The sequence below is a fragment of the Lithobates pipiens genome, unplaced genomic scaffold (assembly GCF_037356315.1).
Source record: "Lithobates pipiens isolate NorthernLeopardFrog02 unplaced genomic scaffold, aLitPip1_a1.2 Scaffold_22, whole genome shotgun sequence".
Lineage (NCBI taxonomy): Eukaryota > Metazoa > Chordata > Amphibia > Anura > Ranidae > Lithobates > Lithobates pipiens.
Genome location: NW_027507784.1, coordinates 83,393,940 through 83,411,904, shown reverse-complemented (window position 1 = coordinate 83,411,904; position 17,965 = coordinate 83,393,940). Strand labels below are relative to the sequence as shown.

The window sequence follows — 17,965 nt, the reverse complement described above, 5'->3', positions numbered from 1 at the left end:
AATCAATGGGGCAGCGCTGTAATACCGCCGGCAAAACGCCGCTATTGCGACGGTTTTAAGCCTTTCTCGGCCGCTAGCGGGGGTAAAAGCGCCCCGTTAGCGGGCGAAATGCGCCGCAAATCCAGCGGTAAAACGCTGCTAAAAATAGCGGCGTTTTACCGCCCATTCTATAGGTGTGGTGTGAAAGGGGTCTAAAACTAAATCAAAAATTTAGGTCAAAATGAACACAGGACTGGCTGATGTAACATCATCTAGACCAGCGGTTCTCAACCTTGCTGGGGGCCGTGACCCCTTGATAAAATTTCCTAAGTTGTGGGGACTTCTAACAGTAAAATTATTTTCGGCGTGTGGGTTGTCAGCAACTAAGGCAAGACAAGTAATTTGTGCCTCTAACCCACTGAGATTTAGCGCTCCCCGAGTCCCTAATATCTTCCCCCCCCCCCCCCATCCCGCTCTCTAGCCGTCTTTCTTGTTCTCTCTCATTCTTTCTCTCTCTTTTTTTTTTTTCCTTTGTTCCTCCCTCTACCTTCCATGTATTCTATATTTTTATTCCTTCTCTTACTCCTTGGTGGGGGGAATATGATGAGAGGCAGTGCTGGTGGTGGGTGGAAGGATCAGTGGCAATGCTGAGCTGGGGGTGGGGATTGGTGGCAGTGCTGGGCGGTGGGAGTTCAGATCAGCCAACTAAGGTGCTCTTTATCAAGGTGATCTGAGAACTGTAGTGAGGTCTTTTAATGGCAACTCTGATCACAAGTAGTGTTACTCGCTGTGTCTCCAACTTTGTGGTGTCTTGTAGCAGTGACCCCTTATCTGTAATCAGGAGATGGGGGCTCCTCCCACTTCACATTCTTCACCAGTCAGCTGACCTCTAGTCTCTGCCCCTCCCCCGGCCATGTGGTGAACTGAATGGGCGGCTGCGGGCTCCAGAGACGGCCCAGCTGGGCGGCCGCAAAAAGACTGGCAGAGCGGTGCGGGCTTCAGGCACAGCCCAGGATTCGGGGACCCCTGACAGATCATGATTTGACCCCCAGGTTGAGAACCACTGCCCTAGAATGTGTGTATGGGCATTGTTGAGTCAGTGTGTGGAAAATGAACTCATATTTACAAAAAAAAAAAAAGTGATTTCCCTTTGTTAATCCCCCACTGAGGACGTTATAATAAAGAATCCACAACCACCTCATGTAACGTTTTTCATTATTTTATATTGCACAGCTACAAATAAACACAGCATGGAATTTAGTGCATTCACTGTACAGGTTTGCAACGTATATCACATTATAACAAGTTAATTTTACAGCAAAAAACATAAAATCTGAAAGGAAAAGAAAACTCCATAAAATCTGAACCTCAATGACATTTAATAGGCTCATGTGACGTACAGTTTTGATTTTAGAATGTCTGATGATTAAAACTTACCACATTTAATAGAATGTTATTGTCGGGGTTTATTTTGAGTTCTAGGCTTGAGCCTGGTGGTAGGTGAGGGTAGTGCAGTCAAACCTGTTGAGTTCAGTGAGTGACATCACTGCCTTAGAACTAAAATGTGGCCTCAAAGTCCAACACCAGTGATACCTGTGGAGCGGGGGTGGGGTGGGAAGGTTTGGGTTGGCGTGTCTCTGACATTGATAAAAAATGCTGTTTCACGTTGCAAAAATGTTTGGGGGGGGGGGGGGGGGAGTGAAAATCCCCTGGCTTCCCTTTAAATGCTCACAATCCCTTTTCATTCCTACTAAGCAAGGTACTTCTGAACGGACGGCAGTGATTCGTCATATGTAGGGAGCCCCAGGGCTGCAGATCACTTGGTGTTCTGGCAGTTCAGATTTCCTTCTACATCCTAAAAATGATTTCTCACAGGGCAGCTTTTAAGGCCAAATGTAGTATATATCGCAGCTTACCAATAATCAGATGTGGTGGCTGCATTCGTTTTCTTTTTCACCTGGTGATCTGGCCAGTAACACATCTCCTGTCTTAGAGTGCCCCTACTCTAGATGAAGGAGCACCTTTGGACGACAGCGTGTTTAACTGGGTTGCGGGGCAGGGGGGGAGAGAGAGAGAGAAAGTGTTAGATGTACTAACAACAAATAGAAGTTGAACTCCAGCTACCAATTTTAAAGTGTTACTAAACCCAGTAATATGAAAATAGCTCATCCGCCCCACCGCAGTGCCCACAGCTTATAAATCATCTTTTTACATTAAAATACTGCCACTATATACCCTTTTGGCTGATCTGTATACCACGGTCACATGATAAACTGCAGGGTCTGCCCGAGTGCTAAGTGTTCAGGTAGGAGGGGATTTCCACTATAGCCTGTGTCCTCATGCTGTTATGGTAGACAGATTGTCCATCAATCAAGATGTGACATCCCACCCATTATGTTCTTTTTTTTAGTTACTGGGCATGGAGGAGGAGGGAGGGACTGGGCTGTCATTTAGGATCTGTATACATGCCCACATGTGCGATATCAATATCATGTGACCTGGCTAGCTCTGATCAACAAGGAAATGTTCTCTCCAGCAATAGAGACCAAACTGAGCATGTGCGGGGGGACCACTCTGACTGTGTCTTATCCGGCCTTGCCAAGAGAGACCTGCAGGAGGGGGAGGATCTGTCCATACAGCGTAAAATAGCCTTTTTACACAATGCTGAGGATTAACCCCGTAAGTTCCACAGTGAGTATAACAAGCATGCTATTCTGCACATACAGATTTTACTGTTGTGGGTTTAGTAACATTAAAAGCGGTATTAAATTGAAAAACAAAAATTTTATATATTGCAGCTTATCCATCCTTAGATGTGGTGGCTGCATTTGTTTTCTTTGTATTCCCCACCCCTCTTCCCTCTGTGATCTAACCAGTAACACCCCTCCTGTACCAGTGAGAGACAACTCTGAAGAAATGACATAGGAAGGACAGCAGCATCTTCAGTCTGGATTGGGGAGGGTATTAGACACTTCTACTCCGTTTTCCCCCGAAAATAAGACCTAGCGTGATTGTCGGTGATGGCTGCAATATAAGCCCTACCCCCCAAATAAGCCCTAGTTAAAGTCCTTGTAGGTCTTATTTTCAGGGTAGGGCTTACTTTCGGGGAAACAGGGTAGATCTGCTAATTACTGAGCTTTGGTACGATTATGTTTATGATTATAATTGTATTTTTTCTTTTCATATACTTAAATGGACGCTAAAATATTTGGTTGTTTTTAATGCATTGTTTCGGGCAGCAATTTACTATTGGGTTTAAGCAAGTTAGTTTTAAGCAATGCCTTAACCATTCGTAGAGAAACTACTATGAATACTCAGATGTATGTTTTTCTTGAAAATCAATAAACATTAAGTTGAAAAATTATTAGCAGATTTAGACACACTAACAAATTAAGGGCTGGTTTACAGCACAAAAAACGCAATCCAGATCCGTTCCGGGTGCATTTCTGCATATGTATTCTTGGTGCATTTTGGTGTGTTTTTTTGATGCATTAGAGGCTTTTTTTTTATTATCCGCCACTGTACTGGGGGTCCGGTGCGTTTGAAATGCATTTTACTGCATTCCAGCACAGAAAAAAAAATGCAGTATTCTCTACTTTTTTTTTTTTTTCTGGAACTGGTATAATCTATGCCATTGGAGACCATATAACCAAGTTTCCTTGCATTTGATGCAGAAAGAAAAAAAAAAAAAACGCACTGGACTGCATGTGGTGTGAACGGGCCCTAAAGCCAAACTCCTGCGAACACTTTGAGTTACAGCAAACAGTGTTTTTCCTTTAGGGATAAAGATTTTTTACATAACTAAAAGCCGATCATTTTATGCACCCTTTCCCATGTTAAGTGGTTTGTTTCATCCATGTAAACTGATACATTCTGCTGGAGGAAAGGAAAAAAAAAAAAGACTTGCTAACTCATTCTCCAGATTAAAATAAAAACGCACCTAAAAAAAGAAAACGAATGCAGCCATCACCTCTTAGACTTGGCAAGCTGCAATATATTAAATATCTGCTTTTGGGTCTAATACGGCTTGAAGCATTTGTAGCAAACCATTTTTTCCTTTTGGAATAAAGGTTTTACATATCAAAGCTGATCATTGTTTGCTCTCCTGGCTGTTGTAAAAATTTTTTTTCCCCAAACCTGTAACTGCTAGAGCTGCACAAGAGGTTGTTCTGTTGGGAAACAAAAAAAATAAAAAAAAACAGACTACATCCCCACACACACACTATTCGATTTTTGTCTTCAGATTTAACAAAACCATATAATATAGGACAGTGATGGCGAACCTTGGCACCCCAGATGTTTTGGAACTACATTTCCCATGATGCTCATCCACTCTGCAGTGTAGGTGAGCATCATGGGAAATGTAGTTCCAAAACATCTGGGGTGCCAAGGTTCGCCATCACTGATATAGGAGGTCAAACTTTAACCCCTTGCCAACCAGCGCACAATGATGTACGTCGGCACAATGGCATGGCAGGGCAAATGGGTGAACAGGTATGTTCCCTCTATATCGCAGCATAGTGGGCGCGCACCCCTGATGCGTACTCCGTGATCATGCCCACAGGTCCCGTGGACTCGAAGTCCGCCAGGGGACCACGATCGAATCCCAAAGCTGCAGTACGGGGAAATGCCTATGTGAACAAGGCATTCCCTTGTTCTGCCTAGCAACATGATAGAGATCTACTGCTCCCTGTCATCAGGAGCAGTGATGTCATGTTGTAGCGAGACCATCCCCCCCTACAGTTAGAATCACTCCCTAGGACACACTTAACCCTTTGATTGCCCCCTAGTATTTAACCCCTTCCCTGCCAATGTCATTTACACAGTAATCAGTGCATTTTTATAGCACTGATCACTGTATAAATTACAATGGTCAAAATAGTGATAAAAGTGTCCGATGTGTCCGCTGTAATGTCGCAGTCACGATAAAAATCACAGATCGCCACCATTACTAATAGAAAAAATAAAAAATATTAACAATGCCATAAATCTATCCCCTATTTTGTAGGCGCGATAACTTTTGCGCAAACCAATCAATATACACTTATTGCGATTTTTTTATTTTTTTGCCAAAAATATGTAGAAGAATTTTATCGGCCTAAACTGCGAAAGACTATATATATATATATTTATTATTGGGGATATTATAGCAAAAAGTAAAACTTGTTTTTGTCGCTCTATTTTTGTTTATAGCGCAAAAAAATAAATAAATGCAGAGGTGATCAAATGCCACCAAAAGAAAGCTCTATTTGTGGGGAAAAAAGGATTTTGTTTGGGTGCAACTTCGCACGACCGCGCAAGTGTCAGTTAAAGAGATGCAGTGCCGAACCGCAAAAAGTGCTCTGGTCAGGAATGGCGTAAATTCTTCCGGGGCTGAAGTGGTTACAAGTTTCAATGTGTATGCAATCAGGCATGCTCTTGCACGACATGGTTTTGGTAAATCTGAAGAAAAAAATCTGCAGAAAATCTAATAGTGTGTATGGGGTTTCATTGGCCAGATCATTAGGTGAAAATAAGGGAAAGAAAGCCCAAAAAAGAAAATGAATGCAGCCATCACATCCAAGAATTGGTAAGCTGTAACTATGTTTACTTTTGGGTTAAAGAGGGAAAAAAAAAGTGATTATGAGGGGTATGGTAAATACTGTACAGTGTTTTATCTTTTTAGGAAGCTTACTGGCACTGGGTTAAATGAACTGTACAATGCTGGAGTCTCAGGGCCAGTGCCCACCTGGCTGGTGCCTAACCACTGAACTCTATATAACAGTGATGGCGAACCTTGGCACCCCAGATGTTTTGGAACTACATTTCCCATGATGCTCTGGCACTCTGCAGTGTAATAGAGCATCATGGGAAATGTAGTTCCAAAACATCTGGGGTGCCAAGGTTCACCATCACTGCTATATAACAATGTGTTTTTATGAAAGCGCATTAAACATATTGCACAGTATTTTTTTTTTTTTTAATGCACCACACAAAGTGCAAAGGTTTGAACAGAGCTTTAATGTAACAGTTTGAAGCACTTGGCTTCATGTACACGGGACATTGTTCAACCCCTCCTGAACGATTTAACTTGACAGCTAGAAACCAGCATTTAAAAACGGCTGTTTAGCTGCATTTACAAGCCATGTTTGCATCTAGAGGCGTTTTGAAAAAAAATTAAAAATTCTTTTTCAAAATAGCCAAAAATGAAAAATGCCTGTAAACGAAACGCAAGTTTGGTTTACAGGCATTTACAGGCGTTTAGCCGCGCCTCTAAACTCAGATTCTGAGCACATTTTTTTGGGTTCCAAAATTTTTTTCTAAAAAGCAACTGCCTAGAAACTATAAACGGCCCTGTGTACATGTACTGATAAGATAACAGAGGGGAGTTCAGGAGCAGTTGAAAAAAAAAATGCCCAACTGCTCCTAAACGTCCGATTACCAGCAGCAGTGTACATGAGGCCTAAGGCTCGGTTCACACCTGTGCGGGTGATACCGCTTCAGGACCTGCACAAATTTCCGCAGCTACAGCCACCCACATGTCAAAATTAAGGTACCATTAATCGCACTGGGAACTGCGCTGTACTCGCTGATGCCTTGCGGGCTGCGATTTCCAAAATAGTGCAGGGACTTCTGTCCTGCGCTTCCCGGGGCACAACAGCCCATGCAAATGAATGGGCTTTTGTGCATGTGCAAACCACGGGCCGCATAGATGTGAACCTAGCCTTAATAAAGCTATATGTGCTTGGGAGCTGCAAGTTCTAGCATCCTGTATTTAGGCATGCTGAGACTTGTAGTTCCCCTGCAATACTAAAGCACAGCGGGGGATGTTCATACCTGCTTTAGTCCTATGTGACTGGTGATATATGAATGTCAGATGCTTCACATCTCAGCCTTGCAGAAACCATGCTGGAGTCATAAGCCGCGTCCCTCACATCTGACCTATCAACAAAGGAGCAGCAAATGATTTTGTTTCTTACGGAGAGAAGAGAACATTCATTTTACTCAGCTGCAGATATTTTTCCGTAGCACTTGCTCACGTAACCCGTACATATTATCACTGCAATGAGGCCACGACATCTCTACCATATCTGTATGATCAGCTGACAATAAATGAGAAGTGGATAAATTACCCCCCAGTGCCCCCACCCCTCTCTCATATCCTGAGGCTAATGAGAGCGATTGTTTTTTGTTTTTACTCCAAGCTCAGTCATATAAAGGACCTGAAATCCTTTGTAGCGTCTGAAAGCTCCAATTAATAACATGAAAAGATTTATCATTACCGCACCTGCACTTTGACCATAAAAACATCTTCTGCTTGTCATTCTGGGGATTAAAGGTTCTTTTTTTTTTTTTTTACCTTCTAAACAAATTCAGATGAAAAATATTTTCGGCCTTGAGGTGCAGATAAGACATCTATGTGATGCCATATTACCCATTCCCCTCATGGCGCTCCTGTTTTAGTTAAGCGGGGTACTCCGGATCTTCAGAAGAAGGATGTATCAGAAGAGAACGCTCCAGCTAGTCTGAAATCGTCCTTCGTCAGTACGCTGTACATGCGCTGGGGCAGAGCCTTGGAATAGGGGGCGGGTCTTGGAACCGTAGAGCGCAGGATGACTTCCCGGCCTGCCGGGGGAGGGAAATCTGTCCCGGACATCGCCTTCCTGTCTTCTGGTGAGCCGGACCTTTTCAGATCTTCCTCCAGCGGGCCCATGGTTGCAGTCTAAAAACAAAAACTGATATTTAGAACTGTAGGAGAGGTTTATTAGTCATTTCATTATAGGAGGGGATCTACGGCTAATACGCCTATATTTTTAATACAGTCCAATAACAGTTGGACAGATATGAAAAAGCTTCTATGTTTAAAAGTGTTACTAAACCCAGTAATACGAAAATAGTTCATCTGACCCCCCCCACAGTACCCATAGCTTATAAATCTTCTTTTACATAAAATACTGCCACTATATACCTTTTCGGATGATCTGTCTACCACATTCAGTGATAAACTGCACAGTTTCTCCAGTGCTGAGAGTTCAGGTAGGAGGAGATTTTGACTGCAGCCTGTATACACTCCCACATGTGTGATGTCAATATCATGTGACCTGGCTAGTTCAGCTCAACAAGGAAATATTCTCTACGCAGCATAAGACACAACTGAGCATGTGCAGGTCGGCTACCCTGCCTGTGTTAGCTGGCCTCCCCTGGATAGAAATTGCTCCAAATCAGGGACAGTCCCTTGAAATTAGGGACAGTTGGGAGCTATGTACCTCATTCCTCCTCATTTTGGTCTGATCTTTATTATTAACTCTAAAATGCACTTTTTAATCTATCAAAAAGGTGTTTTTTGAGCACTAAACCTTTCATCTGATTTCTAAATTGCTGCATTTGTAAATTCCAAAAGCCAATATGAAGGATTAGTAGTGGTAAAAAAAAAAAAGCACTTGTGGGTTTAACCAAGTTTTTTTTAACAATTTTTTTTTGCTGGAGGCTTCCGTTTTCCTGAAGCCTGGAATCAAAGTAAATCTTTGGGCTGTCAGCAGATTGGCCTCTACAAATAGAACGGCCAATCACCCCTTTAGACTCATCCCAGGAGTCCCGCTCCATTTGATGTTAATGGCAATTCTAGAGGTTAGGCTGAGGAACGACCCTCCCAGCTGGCAAGCAGCCAATGATGGGCACATCCCTTAGGCCCCTTTCAGACCGAGGCGTTGCAAAAACGCGCTATAAAACGATGAGTGCTACTAGCGTGTTTTTAACACGTTAGCGTGAAAAATAGCGCTAATGCCCATGCGTTTTTTAAGCGTTAGCGTCAGCTAATAACCCTACCCCCTTACATTACATCTTGAAAAAGTGGAACTTTACTCATAACAACTAGATTAAAAGTAATGTTCTTTAAGGGGGCGTGGCAAGGGGTGTGTCCTATGCCTGCATACTTTTGCCGATCGGTGTCCCTCATTCCCATCTCAAAAAATTGGGAGGTATGCAGATAGACAGTGCAGGAAGCGGAGGATTTGTACATACAGGAGAAAACGGCCTTTTTACACAATGCAGATGATTAACCCCCTTAAGTTCCACAGTGAGCATAACAAGCATGATATGCTGCATATACAGACTGATTGTACTGTTGTGGGTTTAGTAACACTTTAACTATTGCAACGAGGACTCACTAGAACGGCCAGTCACCCCTTTAGACTCATCACAGGAGTTCTGCTCCATTTGATGTCAATGGCAATTGTAGAGGTTAGGCTGAGGAACAACCCTGCCAGCTGGCAAGCAGCCAATGATGGCCACATCCCCTAAAGTGGAACTTTACTCATAACAACTAGATTGAAAGTAATGTTCTTTAGCAAAGAACGTATATTCCGCACAAATAATTCTGCTACCAAAATGAGGGTGTGCTGTGAATTGCCTCCAGCTTTGCTCCAGGTTCTTCTTGCTGGAGGCTTCCATTTTCCTGAAGCCGGGAGTCAAAGTAAATCTTTAGGCTGTCAGCAGATCGGCCTCTACAAGTTTGGCACAGTGCCTAAAAATAGAGAGCAACTGAGCATGTGCAGAGCAGGGCGAGACGGTGTATGCATTTTAAACAGTATAGACACTTATGCCCTATGCGCGGTTTCGTAGCGTCTGATGAGCATTAGGGCGCGTTAAACATGCTCCACCACAGAAAGTGACAGAAATAAACTAATTTGAACATACCGAAAATGCCTGCCAAGGCATTTGTTAAGCATTACCATAGACTTGAATAGGAGGCTTTGAAAGGCTTCAAACGCCTCCTGACTTGACTAAAGGCTTCAATTTTGAAGCAACATATCACGTTTTGATAGTGTGAACAGCACAATGTGCTGTCTATTATTATCTTGTGCATACGCTTTTGAGGGAAGTTTTAATGCCTCTCAAACACCTGCTTTTAATGCCAGTGTGAAATCAGCCTTAGGGCCCATGTTTTTGGTGAAACCGCTGGTGGAATTCTCTTATAAAATTTCAGGTGGCTTACAAAAGTGACTGCCAGACACAGCAGAGGTCTCGGGGTCGGGTCCAGGCCTTTACGGTACCCCCTGCTCCCTGGACGTCTTAAGCCTCGTACATGCGGTACGCTTGTTGGCCATCCAAGCGTCTGATTTTTGTCAAAAGGGAGAGTGCCAGGATCTTGTCTTGCATACCAATGGTACGCAATTGTTGGCCAACAAACATGAACGTAGTGACGTACTACAAAGAATTTCAGCTCTTGTGCGCCACCGTTTGGGCCCCTTCTGTTAATTTCGTGTTTGGTGAGCATTTATTCAGAGCAGGCCTGTTTGTACTTTTAACTCAAGACTTGTGTACTGACAATCAGAAAATTTACTAGCCTGTCATCCAACATTTGTTGGCGGAAAATTGGACAATTGTCAAAAGGAACCTACTAACGGTCAGATTTTAGGACAAAAATATGTCAACAGAAAATCCCCTGCCAACAATCTGATCATCTGTACGAGGCTTTAGTGCCAGGTTTGTGAGGAAACCTCTAGTGGAATTCTCTTATAGAATCTCAGGTGGCTTACAAGAGTGACTGCCAGACACCGCAGAGGTCCGGGTCCAGGTCCTACAGTACTCCTCTGCTCCCTGGACATCTTACGGCTAAGGTTTGTGAGTTAATCTGTGGTGGAATTCTCTTATAGAATCTCAGGTGGCTTACAAGAGTGACTGCCAGACACCGCAGAGGTCCGGGTCCAGGTCCTACAGTACTCCTCTGCTCCCTGGACATTTTACGGCTAAGGTTTGTGAGTTAATCTGTGGTGGAATTCTCTTATAGAATCTCTGGTGGCTTACAAGAGTGACTGCCAGACACAGCAGAGGTCTTGGGTTCCGGTTCAGGCTCATATGGTATTTCCCTCCCCCCTCCCTGGACAGCTTAGGCCAAGTTTGTAAAGAAACCCCTGGTGGAATTCTCTTGTAGGGTAAGCACCACTTTTTTCATCTATGTATAAGACATATTAGATGTGATAACCATATAATATTCAAGCAGCAGCTACCCCAAAGGAATTTTTTTTTAATTATTTATTTATAATTCGTTTTTCACAGGAGGTAATAAGGAACTTTTATATGTAACTTTTGTGCGGATGATTGTATTTGTGTGTAGGAATGTCATTTAGGCTGGATTCACACCTATCCATTTTTAGTGCATTTTGCAGATTTGCACTAGAGAACATGTTCCATAGGAAACCATGGCAAAGGGACTGTAGTGCAAATCTGCAAAATGCACTAAAAATGCCTAGGTGTGAATCCAGCCGAACAGATGTTGGGCTGGTTGCTATCAGTTGAAGGAAGGTAAGTGGTGCCCTCTTGAGGCAAGGTAACTTACATAGTCATAAAAGTTCTGGAAAAGATCTATAAAAAGTTAACAGCGATCGTTCATAGAGGACCAGGAATATCACAGGTGAGGTAGGTGGACATTTGCAGATTCATAGATTCAAAAGAAAATTCTATTTTTACTATTATCATTCCCATCTTGTCTGACCTTGTAAGGCAGGATAATAAAAGCTGCGTTATCTAACTTTGTACCTGTACAAGGAGAAGTGTGGTCTGAAAATGGTTTATTCCACAAGAGCCATAATGGGGTGGATATACTAAAGAGGAACAGGATGTGCATTTTGTACAGGAAGTTACACACAGCAAGAGAATTTTTCTCTAGAGCTTAGAAAAAGTTTTTGCATAGAACACCCAATGACATGCAAGGAAAAGGAAAAAAAAAAAACAGCAGCTTAATTTGCATATGATGGGGTGACGGACATCAGCAGAGCTTCAGCTCATTTACTAAGCATTGGGGTAACTTTCCTTGCAAAGTGAAGTCTATTTGCTTTTAGGAAACCACCAACCCCCAAATCTCTTTCTCTTGTGCAATAAAGGCTTGCTTATTGTCCTCCACACGCCCTTCTTTAAACCGAACTGCGCATGCTGGGTGCACATGTGAAAGAGTTCTGTCCCCTGACACTGGCCAAGCAAGATGGCCAAAAACCTGAAAGAAGCTGGGGAGAAGATATTTTTCCCAGCAAAGGAGCTCATGAAAGTGGCATCAGAAGAGTTTCGTTACACATTAAAGTGGTTGTAAACCCTTCCATATACCCAGTGAAGTGATTGGCCTCAGGTGATACACAGAGATGAAACAAATCACCCTACATAACTTGTACATCTCTAGCTACAGCCGTCTTTCTCCTACATACACAGGATGTATGGGAATTTACTCCAGACATTTCAGCTCTAAAAAGCAGGGGGCAGAGAGCTGAAGTTACACTCAGTGAGGAGAGCTCCGAGAGCTGATTGGAGGCAAAGAACACAGGAACAGCGGATTTAACCCCTTTTAGGCTGCTAGTGGAGGGGGTTAAAACCACCCCGCTAGCGGGCAAATATCGCCGCTAAAACAATGGTAAAGTGGCGCTAAAAATAGCACCGCTTTACCGCTGACGTCCTAGCTGGCTCGGTGTGAAAGGGCTCTTACTAAGCTCTGGAGCAACTGCACAGTCTACTTGCCTTTAGTAAATCAACCCCTTAGTGCTCTGGATTGACTATACACACACTATAGAGGACAGGAGTCTTGAACTGGCGGCCCTCCAACTGTTGCGAAACTACAAATCCCATGAAACATTGCAAGGCTGACAGTTATAGGCATGACCCCCACAGGCAGAGGCATGATGGGACTTGTAGTTTCACAACAACTGGAGGTCCGCCAGTTTGAGACCCCTGCTATAGAGGGATAAGCTTTGTTCATACTTCATGTCAGAGGTTTACAACCACTTTAATGTACCTCCCGTACCCAACTGGAAATGCAGAAGGCTTCTCGCAGCTCTGGCTGCATATTTGCATCCTTTTATACATATTACTACACAGCATTCTGAATGGCATCCCAATGACCCTATACAATATCAACTGGATGCATATGAATGTACACAGGTTGTGGTGTGCTGTGATGATATGTTTTGTGGCTCATTATGGATGACATTCTAAGTGAACAGATTGCCTTTATGCAACACACACAAATGCATGCAAAACTGTGACAGGGTCCTGAAACATAATATGTACTTTGTATTCAGTGCCGTGTCTTATTTGCTTTGTAGGAAATGATGCTTTCAGTTCACAGTTTCATCGCACGGCTCTGTTCAATTTACCACTTAGGTTGTAATTATGGGGCAACTATTCAAGAGAGCAGAAAGTGGAGCCATCTGACGATGAATGAGAAGATTCGTGAAATATAAAAGGCCTGCAATAGTTCAATATTTAGTGCGCAGCACACATTTCCTCATCTATGCTATATTTATGTACTTGAATTAATGGAGAAAATCGGCTTCAGATAAAATAATGAACGCGGTTAGAATTGTTTGTACAGCTTAGTGAACCGACCCCACAGGAAGGAGATGCCAAAGACACAGATCAATGTGTGCCGTTCCTCTATGGCAACAAGAAAAATTTGACAGTATAAGAGTGTGTACAGGAACGATTCAGTATGCTGACCATTTCCCTGTATTGTATGTCCAGTCTTCCAAAACAATGGGGCTATGGTTGGAATATACACTATATTACCAAAAGTATTGGGACACCTGCCTTTACACGCACATGAAATTTAATCGCATCCCAGTCTTAGTCCGTAGGGTTCAATATTGAGTTGGCCCGCCCTTTGCAGCTATAACAGGGTCATCTCTTCTGGGAAGGCTGTCCACGAGGTTTAGGAGTGTGTCTATGGGAATGTATTTGTGAGGTCAGGCACTGATGTTGTGGTAATTTAGGGGTTTATTTACTAAAGGAAAATCCACTTTACTGCAAGTACACTTGGAAGTGCAGTTGCTGTAGATCTGAGGGGGACATGCAAGGGGGGGGGGGGGGGGGGACAGCATTTTTGCTTGTACATGATTGGATGATAAAGTCAGCAGAGCTTCCCCTCATTTCAGATTTTCCCCTCAGATCTAAAGCGACTGCACTTTCAAGTGCACTTGTAGTGCAAAGTGTATTTGCCTTTAGTAAATCAACCCCCATAGCGTAGGTATCTATACAGAAATTTGAATGCTGGTTTCTTTACAGACCCTTACAGGAGCCTTGGTTATGCCTACTAAGCTGAGAATTGATTCTAAGAATTGGTTAATCTCAGCAAATCGTATTTTTTATTTTTTTAAATAAAAATAGAGAGTATTTACTGCGCTTGGGTTCTAAGGAGCAGCTAGCATAAAATTGTAGGTAACAATAATAACACAGGAAATGGATATATGCAGAGCTAAAAATAAATAAATAAATAAAATAGATATATCAAAGACACAAACACTGGCACAAAAGTCCAAGTTTCTTTTCTGGAGTCACCCAAGGTATAAGTCAGACAGATTAGAGTGAATAATAATATCCTCCACCGAACATTACACCAGGCCTCTTACCCCAAATAGTGGACCACTAGATTATAGTTGGTTAAAAGGCATAGTGTACATCCACAGGCTGGTCACGTCTCCACCAACACAACAAGCAGCTGGATCTTGTCTAGCCCTCACAGGTAGTGAATCCACAGGTTCATGCATTTAAATAAGAGAAAACGACTCCTTATGATGCAGTATATCAAATCAGTATAACATTTATTCCAAAGAGAATTTCATAGTACTCACATTTAAAACGATAAAAACGAGCATATCATAGATACAAAATGAGATGTTTCCAACCCATAAGATGGGCGTGGTCAACACGTGTAGCATCGTGACATCAGATCCCAGGCTCCACGCTACACGTTTCGCCCATTGAGGCAGGTTGTCGCCCCCTGACGACGTTCCCCATTGGACAAAACGCATAGGCTGGAGCCTGGGATCTGATGTCACGATGCTACACATGCTGACCACAGCCATCTTGTGGGTTGAAAACATCTCATTTTGTATCTAGGATATGCTCGTTTTTATCGTTTTAAATGTGAGTACTCTGAAATTCTCTTTGGAATAAATTTTATACTGATTTGATATACTGCACCATAAGGAGCTGTTTTCTCTTATTTCAATGCATAAAACTGTGGATTCACTACCCATGAGGGCTAGACAAGATCCTGCTGCTTTTTTGTGTTGGTGGAGACGTGACCAGCCTGTGGACATACACTATGCCTGTTTGACCACCTATAATCTAGAGGTCCACTATTTGGGGTAAGAGGCCTAGAGTGTTGATTTGCGGTAGAGGATATCATTATTCACTCTAATCTGTCTTACTACACCTTGAGTGACTAGAAAAGAAACATGGACTTGTCTGTCAGTGTTTGCAGACTTTGACATATCTATTTTATTAAATTTTTTTAGCACTACATATATCCATTTTCCAGTCAGATTTGTTTTCCCCAGAAAAGGGCAGCACTTCCTCCCTCATTAGGTAGAAACTGGTTTACCCAACCATTGGGCAGTCAGGGCACATGCACCGCATCAGATGGATGTAGGATGCTTTAGCACGTTTTTCCATCTGCCTTCAGTGTAATGAATATTAGTACATTAGTGATATTAGTTTAGTCTAGTAACGGGGTTGGTATAGGTTGTTCCTCCTCTCCTCTACTTTGCACATGGGTAATGGGATGAGGAAGTGAGGTAGAAGGTTCTGTTACCTCATCAGAAGATTCTGTCAGCTTGATAAAGGAAAGGTGGTAAAAGATAGAGAGACAGTCAAGCCTAGGATGGCTAGGACAGGTTAGACACACATTAGGACATGCAGCATGACAATATGTAGACGTGTCAACACAGATACATGCACATGGAAAGCGTCGGGAACATGCTGCCAACATTCTACGGGAAGAGCAGGACACACTCAGAATGTCCAGATTAAAGGAAACCCATGTTAATAAAAACATGGAGGCTGCTATTCCTGGCCACCTCCTAAAAACCTGTTTCCATCTTCAACACCGAACCTCTGACCTGGAACAAGCACAGAATCAGTGAAGTCACAACTTTCCATATGCATACTTGTTCCAAGTCAAGGAAAGCCATTGGCTTAGCCTAATAGCTAGGCAACTTTTGGCAATGACAGTTTAAAACCCAACTCTGGGCAAAAAAAAAAAAAAAAAAGTTTTCCCATGCAGGGGGTTTGTGTCTGCACTGCACAGGCCAGCTGCTCATTTTTGTGTAGGGGAGTAGAGAGGCGATTCACTTACCTAATCCTCTGATCCTCCCAGCACAAGAACGAACCGGCAACCGGTGAGTTGTGGACTGTTCGAGACGTCATTAAGCCCAGAGCAGGCTCCACAGACCAGGAACAGTCCACTGCTGGACCATGGGGGAGCACCGTTTCCCGAAGAATCGGGTATCAGCTTTTTTCTCACCCCTAGATACAGCCCCACTGTATGGGGAAAAAAGGATTGCCCAAAGTTGGGTTTTAATTATTTCTGTTTGTGCAGGTTACCTCTGATGGCTAATGCTTGCTTCCCACACACACAGACTTTACTCCCTATGATCTAAAACACTACCATGAATCTATAAATCCAGCTTCTCCTGATCCGACACACATCTTTCTCGACACATTCACATTTTTTTTACAGAAAAAAAAAAACAATAGAAAAAATGTTTACACCCCAGTCACACTTGTGCGACTTGTCATGAGAGTTTGGACCTCAAAGCCACATGACAAGTCCTACCCCCTGTTTTACAATGATAACCATTTATATATGTGCGACTTAAAGTCGCAGTGACTTCAAATTAGTTCATGCATGCTTTGGTCTGACTTTCATGCAAGGGCCACAGACTTCAATGTTAAAGTGGAGGTCCGCCCACCGCTGCGTAAATTAAAAGCCAGCAGCTGCACATACTGCAGCTGCTGACTTTTAATAAATCAGAAACTTACCTGTCCTGGAGTCGGCACCACAGCTGATGTTTCCATCAGCTGTCGGGTGCATGCCGCCTCCATTGCGAGTGGGGGAACCCAGCAGTGAAGCCTCGCAGCTTCACGACGGAAACCCTACTGTGTATGCGCAAGGCACTGCTCCTCTCTCCTACTGGCCCGGCGGCCGGGGAGGGAGGAGCAGGGAGCCCGGGAGGTGACGTCAATACCCGCAGCTGAGGTGCCTGGAAGTGGGACAAGATACCTGTGAAAGACAGGTAATGCTGTCCCCCCGAAAGGTGCCAAATGTGGCACCTGAGGGGGGAAGGAATACAAGGAGCGTAAGTTCCACTTTTGGGTGGAACTCCGCTTTAACCCTCAAAAGTTGCATGAAAGTCGTAACTGAATGTTTTACATGCAGCGGTGGGTCCAAAAAATAAAAAATCACATCCAGGTTGCACTCCAAAGTCACGCAGCTTTGCAGTCTTACAAGTGTGAATAGAGCCTTAGTGCTGTTAGAATTCCCATTCCATCAAACAGATTTAACAGAAAGGTTGTTCTAGCCAAACGTTATATTTTAGGGCATGGTGAGCAGAGTCAGTCCCGGTCTTCTTATGTCTCTTGGGGTACAGCAGCAGTGATAGATCTCAACAACAATGTCCCAGAAAGAAACTGCAGAGTTGTATCTAAACCCCAAAAAACAAACATGACATATTGCAGCTTACCAGTCCTTCAATGTGGTGGCTGCAATGTATTTAGTGTGATCTTTTTTTCACCTGGTGATCCTGCCTGTAACAAACTTCCTGTCCTAGGTGCCCATGCTTACTCACCATATTGTGTCTATGGAAGAACACCTCCCCATCCCCTCACCCCCTTAAAGTGATTGTAAACGATCACCCTGTAAAACAATCCATTCAGTTTAAAACAGAAATAAAAGGCAAAACATTTTTGTATAGCTATCAGTGGCGGCCTGCCCATACCGGGCACCACCCCCCTAATCTACATGCAGGGTGCCGGATTCATGGATTCCAACGGGGCTTGTTTTTTTGAAGCACGGGATTAGAGCAAGAGGTCTAATTGGCTTAAAAAAAAAAAGGGTTGGGCTCGGGGCCCTGAGCCCACCCAGTTGAGTGACAATAGGGAATTAATATTTGCTATTGTCTTCCTGATTCTCCTCTTGGTCAATCAGGAAGCAGGTCCTGAGATCCGTTACCCGATTGGCCGA

The 17,965-nt window shown here is 43.3% G+C and overlaps 1 protein-coding gene across 2 annotated transcripts in view; it reads right to left on the bottom strand.

Moving 5' to 3' along the window:
* Nucleotides 1-1,182: 1,182 nt before the first annotated feature.
* The window catches only part of RAB3GAP1 (RAB3 GTPase activating protein catalytic subunit 1), a 261,671-nt gene continuing 244,888 nt past the window's right edge, over nt 1,183-17,965 (bottom strand). The window contains exons 24-25 of one of the 2 annotated variants that reach the window (XM_077447811.1): nt 15,536-15,556; nt 1,183-7,681 (exon numbers count right to left, since the gene is read on the bottom strand). In XM_077447811.1, coding sequence (XP_077303937.1) covers nt 7,445-7,681; nt 15,536-15,556 — 258 coding nt within the window. In that variant the 3' untranslated portion in view covers nt 1,183-7,444. The remainder of the gene's footprint in view (nt 7,682-15,535; nt 15,557-17,965) is intronic. The other variant, XM_077447812.1, reaches the window with a different exon arrangement.